General features: G+C 37.4%; 1 protein-coding gene across 1 annotated transcript; it reads right to left on the bottom strand.

The window, feature by feature from the left end:
- Positions 1-28: 28 nt before the first annotated feature.
- Positions 29-23,669, bottom strand: dph5 (diphthamide biosynthesis 5). The gene is made up of 7 exons (XM_062039455.1): positions 23,405-23,669; positions 5,399-5,523; positions 5,205-5,313; positions 1,777-1,897; positions 1,452-1,491; positions 1,288-1,394; positions 29-1,197 (listed from the first exon to the last, which is right to left on the bottom strand). The coding sequence occupies exons 1-7, from the start codon at positions 23,537-23,539 to the stop codon at positions 977-979; spliced, it is 858 nt and encodes a 285-aa protein (XP_061895439.1). The 5' UTR covers positions 23,540-23,669; the 3' UTR covers positions 29-976.
- Between the last annotated feature and the right edge of the window lie 1,625 nt (positions 23,670-25,294).

Genomic DNA, 25,294 nt, shown 5'->3' with positions numbered 1-25,294 from the left:
GGGGGGATTTGGTGGTAGCGGGGGTGTATAATGTAGACCGGAAGAGTTAGAGTTGCATGGGATTCTGGGTAATGGTTGTGTTGTGTTTATGTTGTGTTACGGTGGGATGTTCTCCAGAAATGTGTTTTTCATTCTTTTTTGGTGTAGGTTCACAGTGTGGCGCATATTTGTAACGTAACAATGTTAAAGTTGTTTGATACGGCTACCGTCAGTGTAAGCTGTGTGGCTGATGAGTAAGTATGCTTTGCTGTCTCCTGTGTGCGCAAGTAATAACAACATGCGACATGTGGCTGAACTGGCACGCTGTATGTAAATGCTATAGAGGGCAATTACTGCAGTGCAATTAGGGCACGCCCTTAATTTAATAATTAGAGTGTAAAAAGTATTATTCTTTCCCTGGGAGTAATCTATAAGGGACACTGAGATCCATAAATCTCCTGGGAAAATCGGGGGTGTCGGCATGTATGTAGCTGAGCCGCATCAGAGTGGTCAAGGAGCCGCATGCGGCTCCGGAGCCGCGGGTTGCCGACCCCTGCCTAAAGGGAAACCTTTTTAAATGATTCTGAGGATCATGTCATATTTAATTTGAACTTTTTTTAATTTTTTTTTTAAAATGGTCCTCAGTAGTCACATACAAATTTGTGTGAATTATGCAAAATTATTTAAATTTGGTCCCCATGAACCATATTAACTCTTTTTTTCCCCAGGGTCCCCAGTAAGAATGATCAGCACATTACTTCATCAATCCAGAGATTTAAAGATGTGTATGAGCTAACTGGGCGGTGGACATTTTACCTAAAAAATGTTATGCCTCCACAACCTGTAGAAAGGGTGGTCCCCACAAGTGATGATCAAAAACTTGCTCCCCATTCCAAATGATAACGTGTGTGTGTGTGTGTGTGTGTGTGTGTGTGTGTGTGTGTGTGTGTGTGTGTGTGTGTGTGTGTGTGTGTGTGTGTGTGTGTGTGTGTGCGCGCTACGAGCCGTCCTCCATGCTCAGGTGCCGCAGTGCGTCCGGTTGAGCGTTGAGCCGTAACATGTCCACCTCCAGGGGGTGGAGCTTGCCGGTGACCACCAGCGAATGGAGCGGCGCGCCGAGGTCACATGACACCAGCTGACCCAACGTGGCCGTGCAGATCTTCTGGTCGTCAGCGCCGAGCCGGGCCACGCCTACGCACACGGTGTCCTCCGTCACACCTTCAGACAGGAAGCAGGGGAGAGTGAGGTACTTTTTTTTTTTTTTTTTTTTTTAAATGTACGTGGATGTACGCGTCAGCTGTGTCTCACCGCCAAGCTCCTCCCCCTGCTCCCGCCTCCTCTGGACGATCTGGACCATCTGGTTGGCCGCCTGCGACACGCTCATGAAGCGGGGAGGCTCGTAGATCTTCTTCCCTCTGAAATCAGGCCTCCATTAGGTGCGTCTCACGCGTGCGGTCCGTGTGTGTTGTTACCTCATCATGTTCTCCACTGACTGTTCCTTCACTTTGAGATCTGCAAACACACAACGTAAGCACTTCTGGAACTCACCTAACATGCTAATAGCTATGATGGCCCATCCCCCCCCGCAACCAAACCCTGGACCCCTTCCAACTTGTCCTCCATTAGCTTTAATAAGCATGAACATCACAGATGAGACCCCTGCACTCGCAGGCCGTTGGGGGCCCCTTGGGGGTTGGCTTTGGTCCCTTAGGGGGGGCGTCACAGAGTGATTGATTGGTCTGGGGTGGATAAAGTGACACAGGACGGTCCCAAACGTCACCGTGTGCGTGGTCTTACCGAGTAAACAAAGAGTGTGCAGTCCAGCTGATCGGTTTTTACAGATTTTGTCGTAGAAGCTTTCGGGTTTCCATGTGTCCGTCCAGAAGACCACGGAAACCGTCTCCCCAAAGTTGTACAGCTGTCGCACACACGCAGACACACACAGCAAATTATGAAATGAACATCCACAAGCATCCTATCAGTTTTGTAGCACGAGTCACTAACACGTCTCCAAGTTCCAGAACGCTTTTTAGTTGTATGTACATCGCTACCAGGAATGGGTCCTAGTGTTGTCTCGATTAGGGATGTCCGATAATGGCTTTTTGCCAATATCCGATATTCCGATATTGTCCAACTCTTTAATTACCGATACCGATATCAACTGATATATGCAGTCGTGGAATTAACACATTATTATGCCTAATTTGGACAACCAGGTATGGTGAAGATAAGGTACTTTTTAAAAAAATTAGTAAAATAAGATAAATAAATTAAAAACATTTTCTTGAATAAAAAAGAAAGTACAACAATATAAAAACAGTTACATAGAAACTAGTAATGAATGAAAATTAGTAAAATTAACTGTTAAAGGTTAGTACTATTAGTGGAGCAGCAGCACGCACAATCATGTGTGCTTACGGACTGTATCCCTTGCAGACTGTATTGATATATATTGATATATAATGTAGGAAGCAGAATATTAATAACAGAAAGAAACAACCCTTTTGTGTGAATGAGTGTAAATGGGGGAGGGAGGTTTTTTGGGTTGGTGCACTAATTGTAAGTGTATCTTGTGTTTTCTATGTTGATTTAATTTAAAAAAAAAAAAAAAAACGCTACCGCTAATAAAAAAAACCGATACCGATAATTTCCGATATTACATTTTAACGCATATATCGGCCGATAATATTGGCAGGCCGATATTATCGGACATCTCTAGTCTCGATACCAATATTTTGGTACCGGTACCAAAATGTATTTCGATACTCTAAAGGCCTTAGTGGCCACATGCGTGGACAGCACCTTTTAGCTCTTATTTCCAAAATTGTGTACACTGAATTGGGGCCTTATGGCCGCTTATGTGGACACTTATACTGCCATCTGGTGGTGTCAGAAGAGTATAACATACAATGGAATTTGGGAAAAAAAAGTGTAAAAATAAAAATGTGCATGTCACTACACATGAAGTACATGTTTGTGTATAAGTACATCATATCAAAAGATGAGTCTTAGTTTTTATTCTAATTAGGGTCCAATAAGCCCAAATAGCAAAGACAAATAAAAAAAAGCATGTAAACAAACAGCTTGGGCCTTAAGAGTCAAATCAAATCAACTGTATTTATAAAGCACATTTAAAATTTACCACAGGGGTAGCCAAAGTGCTGTACAATGGTCAGGTTAAAAGATAAGAGAACCGAGCAAATAACACAACACAAACAGAGCACGATAAAACATAAATAAATAAAACATAAAAACAGGTTCACAGCAGGTGTATTATGGGGCGCCATAGCAGGATGGAGATCACTCAGTGTTAAAAGCCATGGAATAAAAGTATGTTTTTAAGAGAGATTTAAAAACAGGAAGATAGGAGGCCTGTCTAACACTCAGAGGTAAGTCGTTCCAGAGCTTGGGAGCAGCAGCGGCGAAAGCTCTGTCACCTCTAAGCTTCAGCCTTGTGTCAGGGACCGTCAATAGCAGCTGATCGGCTTAAGAGGTTAAGGGGACCACAAAAAAATGCATTATTGGCTTTATTTTAACAAAAAAATCTTAGGGTACATTAAACATATGTTTATTATTGTGAGTTTGTCTTTAAATAAAATAGTGAACATACTAGACAACTTGTCTTTTAGTAGTAAGTAAACAAACAAAGACTCCTAATTAGTCTGCTGACATATGCAGTAACATATTGTGTCATTTATTTACCTATTATTTTGTCAACATTATGAAGTGGTAGAAAATGAATTATTAATCTACTTGTTCATTTACTGTTAATATCTGCTTACTTTCTCTTTCAACATGTTCTATCTACACTTCTGTTAAAATGTAATAATCACTTATTCTTCTGTTGTTTGGATACTTTACATTAGTTTTGGATGATACCACAAATTCAGGTATCAATCCGATACCAAGTAGTTACAGGATCATACATTGGTCATATTTAAAGTCCTCATGTGTCCAGGGACGTATTTACTGAGTTTATAAACACCATATACATTTTTAAAAAAAATGAAAGAAGATATTGTGATGCTAAAAAATATTGATGCAATCATAGTAGTATTGGCTAGATACGCTCTTGTACTTGGTATCATTACAGTGGATGTTAGGTGTAGATCCATGAATGGCGTTTGTTTACATTGTGACGCCGGTGAGCTACAGTGTGTAGTGAAGCATGTTTAGCTATTCCTCGTCCTGCAGGGATGATACTTGTAAGAAACTTAATTAGTCGCCATGGAGACAAGGATTAGTGATTTAGAAGTAGCTAAAACACACTAGCTAGCTAGCCATGTCTTAAAGCACCTCTTCCTGAGGGTGTTTCGGTGTTATAACTTCACCTTTACTTTTTAAGCCAAAATGCGTCCGGTCTCCCTTTTCTGTCTACACACTGTGTCTGCTTGTAAGTACTCAGTGATTGTGCGCTGCCGAACATGCTCCTCTGCTCGTAAAACCAGCAATGTCACGACGTGATGAAGGCGGAGGGGTGGGGAAGCAGTATTTTTTAGAGGCGATTATAGAACCGAATATGATTCGGCTAGCTACTCCCGGGTACCAATTCACCTAAAATCAAACCGTACCATATTTCAATATTTTTGTTGCACGGGACGTCATGCACCCGGCCGGGAAACAAGCATTTCGAGCGGACTCAGCTGGACTTCCTCCTGTTACAATTTCACACGACGACAAAGCAAGAAGAAGGCGCCTGATGCTAATTTATTTGCCATAGACATGCTACCGATTAGCATTAGCGATTTTACATGGCGTTTTCAACGCCTCCAAATTTTGGTATTAAAAACTACATGTGTGTTACAATTAAACTGCCGGCGTGTAATAAATACAATACTTACAATATAAACAGATTGTAGGACTCAACAAAAGAAGAGCGGCACATTGAATGGCAAACTCACTACTGCCATCTAAAGTCTTGGAATTGCAACTGCATGCAAAGTCTACTATATAATACAGCACAGTACTTGCAAATGAGACAGAAGTGTAAGAAAGCAAGATAGCAGCTTGCTGTTAATGTAAAATTTTAGTTAACAGTTACCATTTATTTACATTTGAGCTCACACACAAAAGTACTGAAAAACAGTACCATTTTAGTACCAGTGTCGATTCCTAGGTACCGTATCAAAAGAGAAAAAGTCACCCATCCCTATAGTTGACAATGCTAATTCAATCACATTGAACTATTGTGGTCAAAAAGCTAATGTTGAGGTCATGTGACTCACCTGCAGGCCACAGCAGCCAATCGCGTTCATGATGGAGGCATTGTGGATGACCCGATATGATATCCCAGCATGCACCGCTCTGAGGACGAGGTCACTGTGAGTGGTAGCGCTGCGATCAAAAAACAAAAAGCGTGTCACGGTGAGTGTCGCGTCTTCTTGCAACAACGAATGCTAGCCTTCGTGTGACCACCCACCCAAAGGGGTCTCCCACCACCAGAAAGGCTATGTCTGTCTCTTTAGCGTCCTTAAGGATCTCGTCAGCTTCCTGCTCCACCAGATCCCGGTCGGCCAGGATCAGCTCCTTTCCGTAGTACTCCTCCTGAGCACATGACATGTAAGGTATATACGCACAAGTAACATTGGTAAATACACACACACTGCTACTCAAGCTAATAGTAACGGTACTACCACAAGGAAGCCGGTATAGACAAGTCAATACCGCAAAGAAGCAAATGTATACACACATAATAGCTAACACCTAGTGCTATTAAAGCAGATATATTTGCACTGTTTAATAAGCTAATACCACAAAGAAGCAGGTAAACACACAATAAGACAATATCACAATATAGTAGGTATATACACACCTAAACATGCTAATACCACAAAGAAGCAGGTAAACACACAATAAGACAATATCACAATATAGTAGGTATATACACACCTAAACATGCTAATACCACAAAGGAGCAGGTAAACACACAATAAGACAATATCACAATATAGTAGGTATATACACGCCTCTAAACATGCTGATACCACAAAGAAGCAGGTAAACACACAATAAGACAATATCACAATATAGTAGGTATATACACACCTAAACATGCTAATACCACAAAGAAGCAGGTAAACACACAATAAGACAATATCACAATATAGTAGGTATATACACGCCTCTAAACATGCTGATACCACAAAGAAGCAGGTAAACACACAATAAGACAATATCACAATATAGTAGGTATATACACGCCTCTAAACATGCTGATACCACAAAGAAGCAGGTAAACACACAATAAGACAATATAGTAGGTATATACACGCCTCTAAACATGCTGATACCACAAAGAAGCAGGTACGCACACAATAAGACAATATCACAATATAGTAGGTATATACACGCCTCTAAACATGCTGATACCACAAAGAAGCAGGTAAACACACAATAAGACAATATCACACTATAGTAGGTATATACACGCCTCTAAACATACTGATACCACAAAGAAGCAGGTAAACACACAATAAGACAATATCACAATATAGTAGGTATATACACGCCTCTAAACATGCTAATACCACAAAGAAGCAGGTAAACACAATAAGACAATATCACAATATAGTAGGTATATACACGCCTCTAAACATGCTGATACCACAAAGAAGCAGGTAAACACACAATAAGACAATATCACAATATAGTAGGTATATACACACCTAAACATGCTAATACCACAAAGGAGCAGGTACACACAATAAGACAATATCACAATATAGTAGGTATATACACACCTAAACATGCTAATACCACAAAGGAGCAGGTACACACAATAAGACAATATCACAATATAGTAGGTATATACACGCCTCTAAACATGCTAATACCACAAAGAAGCAGGTAAACACACAATAAGACAATATCACAATATAGTAGGTATATACACGCCTCTAAACATGCTGATACCACAAAGAAGCAGGTAAACACACAATAAGACAATATCACAATATAGTAGGTATATACACGCCTCTAAACATGCTGATACCACAAAGAAGCAGGTAAACACACAATAAGACAATATCACAATATAGTAGGTATATACACACCTAAACATGCTAATACCACAAAGAAGCAGGTAAACACACAATAAGACAATATCACAATATAGTAGGTATATACACGCCTCTAAACATGCTAATACCACAAAGAAGCAGGTAAACACACAATAAGACAATATCACAATATAGTAGGTATATACACCTCTAAACATGCTAATACCACAAAGAAGCAGGCAAACACACAATAAGACAATATCACAATATAGTAGGTATATACACCTCTAAACATGCTAATACCACAAAGAAGCAGGTAAACACACAATAAGACAATATCACAATATAGTAGGTATATACACCTCTAAACATGCTAATACCACAAAGAAGCAGGCAAACACACAATAAGACAATATCACAATATAGTAGGTATATACACACCTAAACATGCTAATACCACAAAGGAGCAGGTACACACCATAAGACAATATCACAATATAGTAGGTATATACACGCCTCTAAACATGCTAATACCACAAAGAAGCAGGTAAACACACAATAAGACAATATCACAATATAGTAGGTATATACACACCTCTAAACATGCTGATACCACAAAGAAGCAGGTAAACATACAATAAGACAATATCACAATATAGTAGGTATATACACGCCTCTAAACATGCTAATACCACAAAGAAGCAGGTAAACACACAATAAGACAATATCACAATATAGTAGGTATATACACGCCTCTAAACATGCTGATACCACAAAGAAGCAGGTAAACATACAATAAGACCATATCACAATATAGTAGGTATATACACCTCTAAACATGCTAATACCACAAAGAAGCAGGTAAACATACAATAAGACAATATCACAATATAGTAGGTATATACACGCCTCTAAACATGCTGATACCACAAAGAAGCAGGTAAACATACAATAAGACAATATCACAATATAGTAGGTATATACACGCCTCTAAACATGCTGATACCACAAAGAAGCAGGTAAACATACAATAAGACAATATCACAATATAGTAGGTATATACACGCCTCTAAACATGCTAATACCACAAAGAAGCAGGTAAACACACAATAAGACAATATCACACTATAGTAGGTATATACACGCCTCTAAACATGCTAATACCACAAAGAAGCAGGTAAACATACAATAAGACAATATCACAATATAGTAGGTATATACACGCCTCTAAACATGCTGATACCACAAAGAAGCAGGTAAACACACAATAAGACAATATCACAATATAGTAGGTATATACACCTCTAAACATGCTAATACCACAAAGAAGCAGGTAAACATACAATAAGACAATATCACAATATAGTAGGTATATACACGCCTCTAAACATGCTGATACCACAAAGAAGCAGGTAAACACACAATAAGACAATATCACAATAAAGTAGGTATATACACGCCTCTAAACATGCTAATACCACTAAGAAGCAGGTAAACATACAATAAGACAATATCACAATAAAGTAGGTACATACACGCCTCTAAACATGCTAATACGACAAAGAAGCAGGTAAACACACAATAAGACCATATCACACTATAGTAGGTATATACACGCCTCTAAACATGCTGATACCACAAAGAAGCAGGTACACACACAGCTAAATAAGCCAATATCATACTATAGCAGGTGTATACACACAGCTAAATAAGCCAATATCATACTATAGCAGGTGTATACACACAGCTAAATAAGCCAATATCATACTATAGCAGGTGTATACACAGCTAAATAAGCCAATATCATACTATAGCAGGTGTATACACACAGCTAAATAAGCCAATATCATACTATAGCAGGTGTATACGCACAGCTAAATAAGCCAATATCATACTATAGCAGGTGTATACACACAGCTAAATAAGCCAATATCATACTATAGCAGGTGTATACACACAGCTAAATAAGCCAATATCATACTATAGCAGGTGTATACACACAGCTAAATAAGCCAATATCATACTATAGCAGGTGTATACACACAGCTAAATAAGCCAATATCATACTATAGCAGGTGTATACACACAGCTAAATAAGCCAATATCATACTATAGCAGGTGTATACACACAGCTAAATAAGCCAATATCATACTATAGCAGGTGTATACACACAGCTAAATAAGCCAATATCATACTATAGCAGGTGTATACACACAGCTAAATAAGCCAATATCATACTATAGCAGGTGTATACACACAGCTAAATAAGCCAATATCATACTATAACAGGTGTATACACACAGCTAAATAAGCCAATATCATACTATAGCAGGTGTATACACACAGCTAAATAAGCCAATATCATACTATAACAGGTGTATACACACAGCTAAATAAGCCAATATCATACTATAGCAGGTGTATACACACAGCTAAATAAGCCAATATCATACTATAACAGGTGTATACACACAGCTAAATAAGCCAATATCATACTATAACAGGTGTATACACACAGCTAAATAAGCCAATATCATACTATAGCAGGTGTATACACACAGCTAAATAAGCCAATATCATACTATAGCAGGTGTATACACACAGCTAAATAAGCCAATATCATACTATAACAGGTGTATACACACAGCTAAATAAGCCAATATCATACTATAGCAGGTGTATACACACAGCTAAATAAGCCAATATCATACTATAGCAGGTGTATACACAGCTAAATAAGCCAATATTCATACTATAGCAGGTGTATACACACAGCTAAATAAGCCAATATCATACTATAGCAGGTGTATACACACAGCTAAATAAGCCAATATCATACTATAGCAGGTGTATACACACAGCTAAATAAGCCAATATCATACTATAGCAGGTGTATACACACAGCTAAATAAGCCAATATCATACTATAGCAGGTGTATACACAGCTAAATAAGCCAATATCATACTATAGCAGGTGTATACACACAGCTAAATAAGCCAATATCATACTATAGCAGGTGTATACACAGCTAAATAAGCCAATATCATACTATAGCAGGTGTATACACACAGCTAAATAAGCCAATATCATACTATAGCAGGTGTATACACACAGCTAAATAAGCCAATATCATACTATAGCAGGTGTATACACACAGCTAAATAAGCCAATATCATACTATAGCAGGTGTATACACACAGCTAAATAAGCCAATATCATACTATAGCAGGTGTATACACACAGCTAAATAAGCCAATATCATACTATAACAGGTGTATACACACAGCTAAATAAGCCAATATCATACTATAGCAGGTGTATACACACAGCTAAATAAGCCAATATCATACTATAGCAGGTGTATACACACAGCTAAATAAGCCAATATCATACTATAGCAGGTGTATACACACAGCTAAATAAGCCAATATCATACTATAACAGGTGTATACACACAGCTAAATAAGACAATATCATACTATAGCAGGTGTATACACACAGCTAAATAAGCCAATATCATACTATAACAGGTGTATACACACAGCTAAATAAGCCAATATCATACTATAGCAGGTGTATACACACAGCTAAATAAGCCAATATCATACTATAACAGGTGTATACACACAGCTAAATAAGCCAATATCATACTATAACAGGTGTATACACACAGCTAAATAAGCCAATATCATACTATAGCAGGTGTATACACACAGCTAAATAAGCCAATATCATACTATAGCAGGTGTTTACACACAGCTAAATAAGCCAATATCATACTATAGCAGGTGTATACACAGCTAAATAAGCCAATATCATACTATAGCAGGTGTATACACACAGCTAAATAAGCCAATATCATACTATAGCAGGTGTATACACACAGCTAAATAAGCCAATATCATACTATAGCAGGTGTATACACACAGCTAAATAAGCCAATATCATACTATAGCAGGTGTATACACACAGCTAAATAAGCCAATATCATACTATAGCAGGTGTATACACACAGCTAAATAAGCCAATATCATACTATAGCAGGTGTATACACACAGCTAAATAAGCCAATATCATACTATAACAGGTGTATACACACAGCTAAATAAGCCAATATCATACTATAGCAGGTGTATACACACAGCTAAATAAGCCAATATCATACTATAACAGGTGTATACACACAGCTAAATAAGCCAATATCATACTATAGCAGGTGTATACACACAGCTAAATAAGCCAATATCATACTATAACAGGTGTATACACACAGCTAAATAAGCCAATATCATACTATAACAGGTGTATACACACAGCTAAATAAGCCAATATCATACTATAGCAGGTGTATACACACAGCTAAATAAGCCAATATCATACTATAACAGGTGTATACACACAGCTAAATAAGCCAATATCATACTATAGCAGGTGTATACACACAGCTAAATAAGCCAATATCATACTATAGCAGGTGTATACACAGCTAAATAAGCCAATATCATACTATAGCAGGTGTATACACACAGCTAAATAAGCCAATATCATACTATAGCAGGTGTATACACACAGCTAAATAAGCCAATATCATACTATAGCAGGTGTATACACACAGCTAAATAAGCCAATATCATACTATAGCAGGTGTATACACACAGCTAAATAAGCCAATATCATACTATAGCAGGTGTATACACAGCTAAATAAGCCAATATCATACTATAGCAGGTGTATACACACAGCTAAATAAGCCAATATCATACTATAGCAGGTGTATACACAGCTAAATAAGCCAATATCATACTATAGCAGGTGTATACACACAGCTAAATAAGCCAATATCATACTATAGCAGGTGTATACACACAGCTAAATAAGCCAATATCATACTATAGCAGGTGTATACACACAGCTAAATAAGCCAATATCATACTATAGCAGGTGTATACACACAGCTAAATAAGCCAATATCATACTATAGCAGGTGTATACACAGCTAAATAAGCCAATATCATACTATAGCAGGTGTATACACACAGCTAAATAAGCCAATATCATACTATAGCAGGTGTATACACACAGCTAAATAAGCCAATATCATACTATAGCAGGTGTATACACAGCTAAATAAGCCAATATCATACTATTGCAGGTGTATACACACAGCTAAATAAGCCAATATCATACTATAGCAGGTGTATACACACAGCTAAATAAGCCAATATCATACTATAGCAGGTGTATACACACAGCTAAATAAGCCAATATCATACTATAACAGGTGTATACACACAGCTAAATAAGCCAATATCATACTATAGCAGGTGTATACACACAGCTAAATAAGCCAATATCATACTATAGCAGGTGTATACACACAGCTAAATAAGCCAATATCATACTATAGCAGGTGTATACACACAGCTAAATAAGCCAATATCATACTATAACAGGTGTATACACACAGCTAAATAAGCCAATATCATACTATAGCAGGTGTATACACACAGCTAAATAAGCCAATATCATACTATAACAGGTGTATACACACAGCTAAATAAGCCAATATCATACTATAGCAGGTGTATACACACAGCTAAATAAGCCAATATCATACTATAACAGGTGTATACACACAGCTAAATAAGCCAATATCATACTATAACAGGTGTATACACACAGCTAAATAAGCCAATATCATACTATAGCAGGTGTATACACACAGCTAAATAAGCCAATATCATACTATAGCAGGTGTTTACACACAGCTAAATAAGCCAATATCATACTATAGCAGGTGTATACACAGCTAAATAAGCCAATATCATACTATAGCAGGTGTATACACACAGCTAAATAAGCCAATATCATACTATAGCAGGTGTATACACACAGCTAAATAAGCCAATATCATACTATAGCAGGTGTATACACACAGCTAAATAAGCCAATATCATACTATAGCAGGTGTATACACACAGCTAAATAAGCCAATATCATACTATAGCAGGTGTATACACACAGCTAAATAAGCCAATATCATACTATAGCAGGTGTATACACACAGCTAAATAAGCCAATATCATACTATAGCAGGTGTATACACAGCTAAATAAGCCAATATCATACTATAGCAGGTGTATACACACAGCTAAATAAGCCAATATCATACTATAACAGGTGTATACACACAGCTAAATAAGCCAATATCGTACTATAGCAGGTGTATACACACAGCTAAATAAGCCAATATCATACTATAACAGGTGTATACACACAGCTAAATAAGCCAATATCATACTATAGCAGGTGTATACACACAGCTAAATAAGCCAATATCATACTATAGCAGGTGTATACACACAGCTAAATAAGCCAATATCATACTATAGCAGGTGTATACACACAGCTAAATAAGCCAATATCATACTATAACAGGTGTATACACACAGCTAAATAAGCCAATATCATACTATAGCAGGTGTATACACACAGCTAAATAAGCCAATATCATACTATAACAGGTGTATACACACAGCTAAATAAGCCAATATCATACTATAGCAGGTGTATACACACAGCTAAATAAGCCAATATCATACTATAGCAGGTGTATACACAGCTAAATAAGCCAATATCATACTATAGCAGGTGTATACACACAGCTAAATAAGCCAATATCATACTATAGCAGGTGTATACACACAGCTAAATAAGCCAATATCATACTATAGCAGGTGTATACACACAGCTAAATAAGCCAATATCATACTATAGCAGGTGTATACACACAGCTAAATAAGCCAATATCATACTATAGCAGGTGTATACACAGCTAAATAAGCCAATATCATACTATAGCAGGTGTATACACACAGCTAAATAAGCCAATATCATACTATAGCAGGTGTATACACAGCTAAATAAGCCAATATCATACTATAGCAGGTGTATACACACAGCTAAATAAGCCAATATCATACTATAGCAGGTGTATACACACAGCTAAATAAGCCAATATCATACTATAACAGGTGTATACACACAGCTAAATAAGCCAATATCATACTATAGCAGGTGTATACACACAGCTAAATAAGCCAATATCATACTATAGCAGGTGTATACACAGCTAAATAAGCCAATATCATACTATAGCAGGTGTATACACACAGCTAAATAAGCCAATATCATACTATAGCAGGTGTATACACACAGCTAAATAAGCCAATATCATACTATAGCAGGTGTATACACAGCTAAATAAGCCAATATCATACTATAGCAGGTGTATACACACAGCTAAATAAGCCAATATCATACTATAGCAGGTGTATACACACAGCTAAATAAGCCAATATCATACTATAGCAGGTGTATACACACAGCTAAATAAGCCAATATCATACTATAACAGGTGTATACACACAGCTAAATAAGCCAATATCATACTATAGCAGGTGTATACACACAGCTAAATAAGCCAATATCATACTATAACAGGTGTATACACACAGCTAAATAAGCCAATATCATACTATAACAGGTGTATACACACAGCTAAATAAGCCAATATCATACTATAACAGGTGTATACACACAGCTAAATAAGCCAATATCATACTATAGCAGGTGTATACACACAGCTAAATAAGCCAATATCATACTATAGCAGGTGTATACACACAGCTAAATAAGCCAATATCATACTATAGCAGGTGTATACACACAGCTAAATAAGCCAATATCATACTATAGCAGGTGTATACACAGCTAAATAAGCCAATATCATACTATAGCAGGTGTATACACAGCTAAATAAGCAATATCATACTATAGCAGGTGTATACACACAGCTAAATAAGCCAATATCATACTATAGCAGGTGTATACACACAGCTAAATAAGCCAATATCATACTATAGCAGGTGTATACACACAGCTAAATAAGCCAATATCATACTATAGCAGGTGTATACACAGCTAAATAAGCCAATATCATACTATAGCAGGTGTATACACAGCTAAATAAGCCAATATCATACTATAGCAGGTGTATACACAGCTAAATAAGCCAATATCATACTATAGCAGGTGTATACACACAGCTAAATAAGCCAATATCATACTATAGCAGGTGTATACACACAGCTAAATAAGCCAATATCATACTATAGCAGGTGTATACACAGCTAAATAAGCCAATATCATACTATAGCAGGTGTATACACACAGCTAAATAAGCCAATATCATACTATAGCAGGTGTATACACACAGCTAAATAAGCCAATATCATACTATAGCAGGTGTATACACACAGCTAAATAAGCCAATATCATACTATAGCAGGTGTATACACACAGCTAAATAAGCCAATATCATACTATAGCAGGTGTATACACAGCTAAATAAGCCAATATCATACTATAGCAGGTGTATACACACAGCTAAATAAGCCAATATCATACTATAGCAGCTGTATACACACAGCTAAATAAGCCAATATCATACTATAGCAGGTGTATACACAGCTAAATAAGCCAATATCATACTATAGCAGGTGTATACACACAGCTAAATAAGCCAATATCATACTATAGCAGGTGTATACACAGCTAAATAAGCCAATATCATACTATAGCAGGTGTATACACACAGCTAAATAAGCCAATATCATACTATAGCAGGTGTATACACACAGCTAAATAAGCCAATATCATACTATAGCAGGTGTATACACACAGCTAAATAAGCCAATATCATACTATAGCAGGTGTATACACAGCTAAATAAGCCAATATCATACTATAGCAGGTGTATACACACAGCTAAATAAGCCAATATCATACTATAGCAGGTGTATACACAGCTAAATAAGCCAATATCATACTATAGCAGGTGTATACACACAGCTAAATAAGCCAATATCATACTATAGCAGGTGTATACACACAGCTAAATAAGCCAATATCATACTATAGCAGGTGTATACACAGCTAAATAAGCCAATATCATACTATAGCAGGTGTATACACACAGCTAAATAAGCCAATATCATACTATAGCAGGTGTATACACACAGCTAAATAAGCCAATATCATACTATAGCAGGTGTATACACACAGCTAAATAAGCCAATATCATACTATAGCAGGTGTATACACACAGCTAAATAAGCCAATATCATACTATAGCAGGTGTATACACAGCTAAATAAGCCAATATCATACTATAGCAGGTGTATACACACAGCTAAATAAGCCAATATCATACTATAGCATTTTTGATTGATTGAGACTTTTATTAGTAGGTTGCACAGTGAAGTACATATTCCGTACAATTGACCACTAAATGGTAACACCCGAATACGTTTTTCAACTTGTTTAAGTCGGGGTCCACTTAAATTGATTCATGATACAGATATATACTATCATATATACTATCATCATAATACAGTCATCACACAAGATAATCACATTGAATTATTTACATTATTTACAATCAGGAGTGTGGAGGGGGGGTGGGGTGGGGGGGTAGTGGACATAGAGAGAGAGAGAGAGAGAGAGAGAGAGAGATCAGAAGGCATAAGAAAAAGAATCTGCATTTGATTGTTTACATTTGATTATTAGCAATCCGGGGAGGGTGTTAGTTTAGGGTTGTAGCTGCCTGGAGGTGAACTTTTATAGCGGTTTTGAAGGAGGATAGAGATGCCCTTTCTTTTATACCTGTTGGGAGCGCATTCCACATTGATGTGGCATAGAAAGAGAATGAGTTAAGACCTTTGTTAGTTCGGAATCTGGGTTTAACGTGGTTAGTGGAGCACCCCCTGGTGTTGTGGTTATGGCGGTCATTTACGTTAAGGAAGTAGTTTGACATGTACTTCGGTATCAAGGAGGTGTAGCGGATTTTATAGACTAGGCTCAGTGCAAGTTGTTTAACTCTGTCCTCCACCTTGAGCCAGCCCACTTTAGAGAAGTGGGTAGGAGTGAGGTGGGATCTGGGGTGGAGGTCTAGAAGTAACCTGACTAGCTTGTTCTGAGATGTTTGGAGTTTAGATTTGAGGGTTTTGGAGGTGCTAGGGTACCAGGAGGTGCATGCGTAATCGAAAAAGGGTTGAACGAGAGTTCCCGCCAGAATCCTCAAGGTGCTTTTGTTGACCAGAGAGGAAATTCTGTAGAGAAATCTCGTTCGTTGGTTAACCTTTTTGATTACCTTGGTTGCCATTTTATCACAGGAAAGGTTAGCCTCTAGAATGGAACCTAGGTAGGTGACCTCATCTTTCCTGGTGATGACACTGTCACCTACTTTTATGGTGAAGTGATTGACTCTCTTAAGTTTGATGTGGGACCCAAACAGGATGGATTCTGTTTTACCCAAGTGGATGGATAGCTTGTTGTCAGCGAGTCAGGTGCAAGTTCTACAGAGCTCAGCACTGAGGATTTTCTCCACCTGTGACTTGTCCTTGCCGGATACCAGCAGGGCAGAGTCATCCGCAAACAAAAACAATTCACAGTCACATGCCGATGACATGTCGTTTATGTATATTAGGAACAGTAAAGGTCCCAATATACTGCCTTGGGGGACTCCACAGCTCACCGAGAGGGGGGGGGACACGGTGCCGTTCACCTCTACCACCTGCTCCCTCCCCTCCAAGTAAGACTGCATCCAGGTCCAAGAGGTTTTGTTAAATCCGATTGCTCTGAGCTTATCCAACAGTATAGCGTGGTTAACGGTGTCAAAGGCCTTCTGAAGGTCCAGCATGACCATGCCGCAGTATTTGCCCGCGTCCACCTCATGTTTGATGTGGTCGGTCAGATAGAGAAGGCATGTGTCAGTGGAGTGGTTAGTTCTGAAGCCGGATTGGAATTTGTACATGAGTTTATTAGTGGCAAGGTAACTATCGACCTGTTCATAAACTATTTTCTCCATTACTTTCGAAATGGAGCTGAGAATAGAAACAGGTCGGTAGTTGCCAGGTTCCAATTTGCTTCCTTTTTTAAAGAGGGGAGTTACTCTTGCTATCTTAAAATCTTTTGGTACTTGGCCTTGTGTAATTGATAGGTTTATTATGTGCGTGATGATCGGGGCAATGATGGAGGCAGAGTCCCTGAGGAATCTGGAGGGAATATTATCAAGGCCGGTGGCCTTGTTAGGGTGGAGCGCGCTCAATTTTTTAAACACCTCATCAGCTGTGACCATTTCTAATTTGAAATCATTGTTGGATACTCCTAGCTTTCTGTAGAAGGCTTTAATGTGTTCTACACCAAAGCGACCAGAGTGGTGGGACAGCTTGTTGACAAGAGTTGCAGCTGTATACACACAGCTAAATAAGCCAATATCATACTATAGCAGGTGTATACACACAGCTAAATAAGCCAATATCATACTATAGCAGGTGTATACACAGCTAAATAAGCCAATATCATACTATAGCAGGTGTATACACAGCTAAATAAGCCAATATCATACTATAGCAGGTGTATACACACAGCTAAATAAGCCAATATCATACTATAGCAGGTGTATACACACAGCTAAATAAGCCAATATCATACTATAGCAGGTGTATACACACAGCTAAATAAGCCAATATCATACTATAGCAGGTGTATACACAGCTAAATAAGCCAATATCATACTATAGCAGGTGTATACACACAGCTAAATAAGCCAATATCATACTATAGCAGGTGTATACACAGCTAAATAAGCCAATATCATACTATAGCAGGTGTATACACACAGCTAAATAAGCCAATATCATACTATAGCAGGTGTATACACACAGCTAAATAAGCCAATATCATACTATAGCAGGTGTATACACAGCTAAATAAGCCAATATCATACTATAGCAGGTGTATACACACAGCTAAATAAGCCAATATCATACTATAGCAGGTGTATACACAGCTAAATAAGCCAATATCATACTATAGCAGGTGTATACACACAGCTAAATAAGCCAATATCATACTATAGCAGGTGTATACACACAGCTAAATAAGCCAATATCATACTATAGCAGGTGTATACACAGCTAAATAAGCCAATATCATACTATAGCAGGTGTATACACACAGCTAAATAAGCCAATATCATACTATAGCAGGTGTATACACACAGCTAAATAAGCCAATATCATACTATAGCAGGTGTATACACACAGCTAAATAAGCCAATATCATACTATAGCAGGTGTATACACAGCTAAATAAGCCAATATCATACTATAGCAGGTGTATACACACAGCTAAATAAGCCAATATCATACTATAGCAGGTGTATACACACAGCTAAATAAGCCAATATCATACTATAGCAGGTGTATACACACAGCTAAATAAGCCAATATCATACTATAGCAGGTGTATACACACAGCTAAATAAGCCAATATCATACTATAGCAGGTGTATACACAGCTAAATAAGCCAATATCATACTATAGCAGGTGTATACACACAGCTAAATAAGCCAATATCATACTATAGCAGGTGTATACACACAGCTAAATAAGCCAATATCATACTATAGCAGGTGTATACACACAGCTAAATAAGCCAATATCATACTATAGCAGGTGTATACACAGCTAAATAAGCCAATATCATACTATAGCAGGTGTATACACACAGCTAAATAAGCCAATATCATACTATAGCAGGTGTATACACACAGCTAAATAAGCCAATATCATACTATAGCAGGTGTATACACAGCTAAATAAGCCAATATCATACTATAGCAGGTGTATACACAGCTAAATAAGCCAATATCATACTATAGCAGGTGTATACACACAGCTAAATAAGCCCAATATCATACCTATAGCAGGTGTATACACACAGCTAAATAAGCCAATATCATACTATAGCAGGTGTATACACACAGCTAAATAAGCCAATATCATACTATAGCAGGTGTATACACAGCTAAATAAGCCAATATCATACTATAGCAGGTGTATACACAGCTAAATAAGCCAATATCATACTATAGCAGGTGTATACACACAGCTAAATAAGCCAATATCATACTATAGCAGGTGTATACACACAGCTAAATAAGCCAATATCATACTATAGCAGGTGTATACACACAGCTAAATAAGCCAATATCATACTATAACAGGTGTATACACACAGCTAAATAAGCCAATATCATACTATAGCAGCTGTATACACACAGCTAAATAAGCCAATATCATACTATAGCAGGTGTATACACACAGCTAAATAAGCCAATATCATACTATAACAGGTGTATATGCTGCGCCCCGGGCTGATGTAACAGTTGGTTGGGGGGCGCATAATAAATGAAAATAACATATCATAACAATAAGCCAATACCACAATGTAGTAGGTATACGAGTCATACCAAAGACTAAAAAAATGGGAGCCATTACCTCCCCTGCTTGGCACTCAGCATCAAGGGTTGGAATTGGGGGTTAAAGCACCAAAATTATTCCCCGGGCGCAGCCACCGCTGCTGCTCACTGCTCCCCTCACCTCCCAGGGGGTGATCAAGGGTGATGGGTCAAATGCAGAGAATAATTTCGCCACACCTAGGTGTGGCGAAATTACTCTCTGCATTTGACCCATCCCCTTGTTACACTACCTGGGAGGTGAGGGGAGCAGTGAGCAGCAGCGGTGGCCGCGCTCGGCAGTCATTATATATATATACATATTAGGGGTGTAACGGTACATGTATTTGTATTGAACCGTTTCGGTACGTGGGTTTCGGTTCGGTTTGGAGGTGTACCGAAATGAGTTACTAAGCTAAAGTCTTAACAAGCTGCTTTGCTTCTTCTGCCTCTGTCTCAGCACCCAGCATTGTCCCACCCACACAACCATCTGATTGGTTACATACAAAGTGGTAACAGCCAATCAGCAGTGCGTATTCAGAGCGCATGTAGTAAGTGCTTCAGCGTGGAGCAGATAGGTGTTTAGCAGGTAAGCATAAGGCAGCGGACTCTCCCCCAAATGATACCTCCCAGTCAACTACTAGTATTCATCATTAGGGGGAGAGTCCGTGACCTTCTAGATACTGTAAACTGCAGCTCAGCTGCAGCTCCATCCCTGAGGCTTGAGGTGATGGCTGATTAGCTTTAGCTGTAACGTTAGCTCATTTCAGTGGTTGTGTGCGTGTGTGTGTGTTACGGACAGCAAAGCCCTGTCTGTCTGTTATTTCACTTTACCTTTTTCTGTGTTGATTGAGCTGTGTTGAAGCAGCAAAAAAAGGGCAATTAACTGTTTAATGTTGCACTTTTTATGTGTAGAAGAAAGTTTTGTCATTTTATTTAATCTGAGCAACAACTTGAGGCAGTTTAATGTTGATTAACGTGGGCAGAATTATTATAGTGTTCCCAATGTTAAAAGGATAAAGCCATTGTTTACAAATTTGGTAAATAAATAACCAAAAAAATTTATATTTGGTTGTTTTCTTACTGTACCGAAAATTAACCGAACCGTGACCTCTAAACTGAGGTTTGTACCGAACCAAAATGTTTGTGTACCGTTACACCCCTAATATTATATATATATATATATATATATATATATATATATATAATATATATATATATATATATATACTAAACATGCTAATATTGTATTAAAGAAAGTATACTATATACACACACACTACTAAACATGATAATATTGTAATGAAGCAGGTATACACACACTGCTAATAAAGCTAATACCACAATAAAGAAGGTACACTACTACATACACACTATTAAACATGTTAATACTGCAAAGAATCAGGTATATACACACTGCTAAGTGATCTAATCAAAAGAAAGAAGGCATACACACCACTAAACATGTTAATACTGCAAAGAAGCAGGTATATACACACTATTAAACATGCTAATACTGCAAAGAAGCAGGTATATACACACTGCTAAGTGATCTAATCAAAAGAAAGAAGGTATACACACTACTAAACATGTTAATACTACAAAGAAGCAGGTATATACACACTATTAAACATGCTAATACTGCAAAGAAGCAGGTATATACACACTGCTAAGTGATCTAATCAAAAGAAAGAAGGCATACACACCACTAAACATGTTAATACTGCAAAGAAGCAGGTATATACACACTATTAAACATGCTAATACAGCAAAGAAGCAGGTATATACACACTGCTAATAAAGTTTATACCACAATGAAGAAGGTACACACACTATTAAACATGCTAATACTGCAAAGAAGCAGGTGTATACACACTGCTAATAAAGCCAATACCACAATAAAGAAGGTACACTACTACATACACACCACTAAACATGTTAATACTGCAAAGAAGCAGGTATACACACACTATTAAACATGTTAATACTACAAAGAAGCAGGTATATACACACTATTAAACATGCTAATACTGCAAAGAATCAGGTATATACACACTGCTAAGTGATCTAATCAAAAGAAAGAAGGTATACACACTACTAAACATGTTAATACTGCAAAGAAGCAGGTATATACACACTATTAAACATGTTAATACTGCAAAGAATCAGGTATATACACACTGCTAAGTGATCTAATCAAAAGAAAGAAGGTATACACACTACTAAACATGTTAATACTGCAAAGAAGCAGGTATATACACACTATTAAACATGTTAATACTGCAAAGAATCAGGTATATACACACTGCTAAGTGATCTAATCAAAGAAAGAAGGTATACACACTACTAAACATGTTAATACTGCAAAGAAGCAGGTATATACACACTATTAAACATGTTAATACTGCAAAGAATCAGGTATATACACACTGCTAAGTGATCTAATCAAAAGAAAGAAGGTATACACATTACTAAACATGCTAATACTGCAAAGAAGCAGGTATATACACACTATTAAACATGTTAATACTGCAAAGAAGCAGGTATATACACACTGCTAAGTGATCTAATCAAAAGAAAGAAGGTATACACACTACTAAACATGTTAATACTGCAAAGAAGCAGGTATATACACACTATTAAACATGCTAATACTGCAAAGAAGCAGGTATATACACACTGCTAAGTGATCTAATCAAAAGAAAGAAGGTATACACACTACTAAACATGTTAATACTACAAAGAAGCAGGTATATACACACTATTAAACATGCTAATACTGCAAAGAAGCAGGTATATACACACTGCTAAGTGATCTAATCAAAAGAAAGAAGGTATACACACTACTAAGCATGCTAATACTGCAATGAAGCATGTAAACAAGATGCTTGTAAAGCTAGTATGACAGCTAGTCACTCAAACATGATGAGTTAGTTTTACTTTAACATATATAGATTTAAAGAACATTTTATTATGACATTTACGGCTGTTTCCCGTGTAAGTGTCCTCATGGCAACGATGGATAGATAAGATAGTTATTTTGTTTATTGTAAAACCTCACCAAAGCTTCCTTGCCCACAGTTAGCATGGAGGTGTAGGCCTCCAAGTAGACCCGGGAGCACTTCCTCACGGTCTGCAGACCTTTCACTGTGATGTCCGTGGCGTCCCCCAGACCCAACCCGATCAGGTAGAGCATCCTGATCGGAAACGTTTGCCCCAAAAAGCAGCTTCAAAAAATGGTACTTTGAGCCAGTCTGCACTCACGTGGACTCAGTAGCACTGGTTTAGTTTCCGTGTGCCGTAAATCAAGACTTTACGACAGTTACCGCCGCAATACGACGTGTTGTGCTCCGGCTCATAGACATGTCATAAGGGTACGCAGCATCGAGCGCTCTGCCTACTGGCGCTGACGAGACGCGGGGCCGCCATCTTGGAGTGGTGATCCGCTCCACTCAGTGCAGTTCATTTGGCAGGAGCAATGAACTGTCAGCGCATTTAATTCATGTTACCTCACTGAATACCACTGATTTTCACGCGTTTTTTTGTCATACGTGTAGCTATGATAAAGGACACATGTTTTATTTTTCATAGTTTGCTTAACAGTAATAGAATATTCTTATATGCTAAAAGTGACCAGACGTCCGAGATCAAAACTGGGAATATAATCCCAGAAAAGAGGGAAAAAACGGTCAGCTATTTTTAAATTGAAGAAACAATATGATTAGGTTATATATACATGCGTATATCCTACATAAACAATGTATGAATACATTAGATATCTATATATCTTATAGACTGTATCTCTGTTGCTGCAGCAGCAGAGAGTTTATTCTGTCTTGATATTTTGTATTACGTTCTTCCCTTAAATGATCATGTTTGCAGTGATTGTTTTATATGTATTTTTTATGTATGTCGCTTTGGATAAAAGCGTCTGCCAAATACTTAAACATAAACATGTTTAAGTCTTTATATCAGCTAAAACCACCACTGGATTCAGAATAAAACCAAATTCTGTCTTACCCAACAATGTTAGTATTTGAATATTGTTACTTGAAGACTTATTCCTTGTTACAATTATACTGTTAAGAAAGTATTGTCTTATTCTTTGCCTAAAATGAGAATGCATCATAATCAGTGGCGGCTGGTGAATTTTGTTTTAGGCGTCACAATCATTTATTTCAACTTTGTCATTCAAGTATGACATTTTTAAATGTAATTAATTTCATTGACAAGCAATTCTAATATGGTCATACTCTTGTTTGCTAGCGGCTACGATTTCAGTACAATTGAAGATCTTTGCTCCTTCTCAACTCTGTGGTAATATCCTTTTTCACAAAATACAACCAATGGTACGTTAATGTTAAATCTTACTTGTGAAAAGTAATCCCCCGATTCCTATTTTCAACAGTCCCGCTCATTTGAGCAGGAAAACACATCTTTGTTTTCTACCTGTCAACTGTCAGTTTAGGCTGCTCGCCGGCTCCTCATCACCACTTCAAGATGGCGGCCCAATTTCTCGCGTCACAGCAACCAATGCTACTTATAAGATGTCTATGCTCCGGCTAATTACGTCAAAAATATTACATTATTGTTATTAAGATATATATTTGTTTATACATTAAGAACAACATATATTTATATATATTTACTAAATATATTATATTATTACTATTTTTCTATTTATCAGTGATAATGCAATGCACCTTCTCATTTAGGAGTCAACTAGTTTGTGATGTTGTTCTAATGATGTATATTTATATTCACTTGAGTATGACATATTAAAGCATTCATCCTCAGGTGACAACGATAGTGTTGACATGAAACTGATTCCATGACAGATCTTGACAGATATGTATTGTGTGATTTTTTGTCTTTTTCTCTCTCTTTCTTTTCTTTTTCTTTTAAATTTGACTGCCTTTTTTACATCATGGGGGGGGGGGGGCGACAGATG

The sequence above is a fragment of the Entelurus aequoreus genome, linkage group LG27, assembly GCF_033978785.1.
Source record: "Entelurus aequoreus isolate RoL-2023_Sb linkage group LG27, RoL_Eaeq_v1.1, whole genome shotgun sequence".
In the NCBI taxonomy this organism is placed as follows: domain Eukaryota; kingdom Metazoa; phylum Chordata; class Actinopteri; order Syngnathiformes; family Syngnathidae; genus Entelurus; species Entelurus aequoreus.
The sequence above is the reverse complement of the archived record's forward strand: the minus strand, read 5'-3'. Positions and strand labels throughout refer to the sequence as shown.

What these genes read in the sequence shown, in the direction of transcription:
- dph5 (XM_062039455.1), bottom strand. Translation starts at nt 23,539, where the DNA reads ATGCTCTACCTGATCGGGTTGGGTCTGGGGGACGCCACGGACATCACA. An exon ending in CTGTGGGCAAGGAAGCTTTG is followed by an intron (nt 5,524 to 23,404) that starts GTGAGGTTTTAC and finishes TCATGTGCTCAG; the next exon opens with GAGGAGTACTACGGAAAGGA. An exon ending in TTGGCTGCTGTGGCCTGCAG is followed by an intron (nt 1,898 to 5,204) that starts GTGAGTCACATG and finishes TGTGTGCGACAG; the next exon opens with CTGTACAACTTTGGGGAGAC.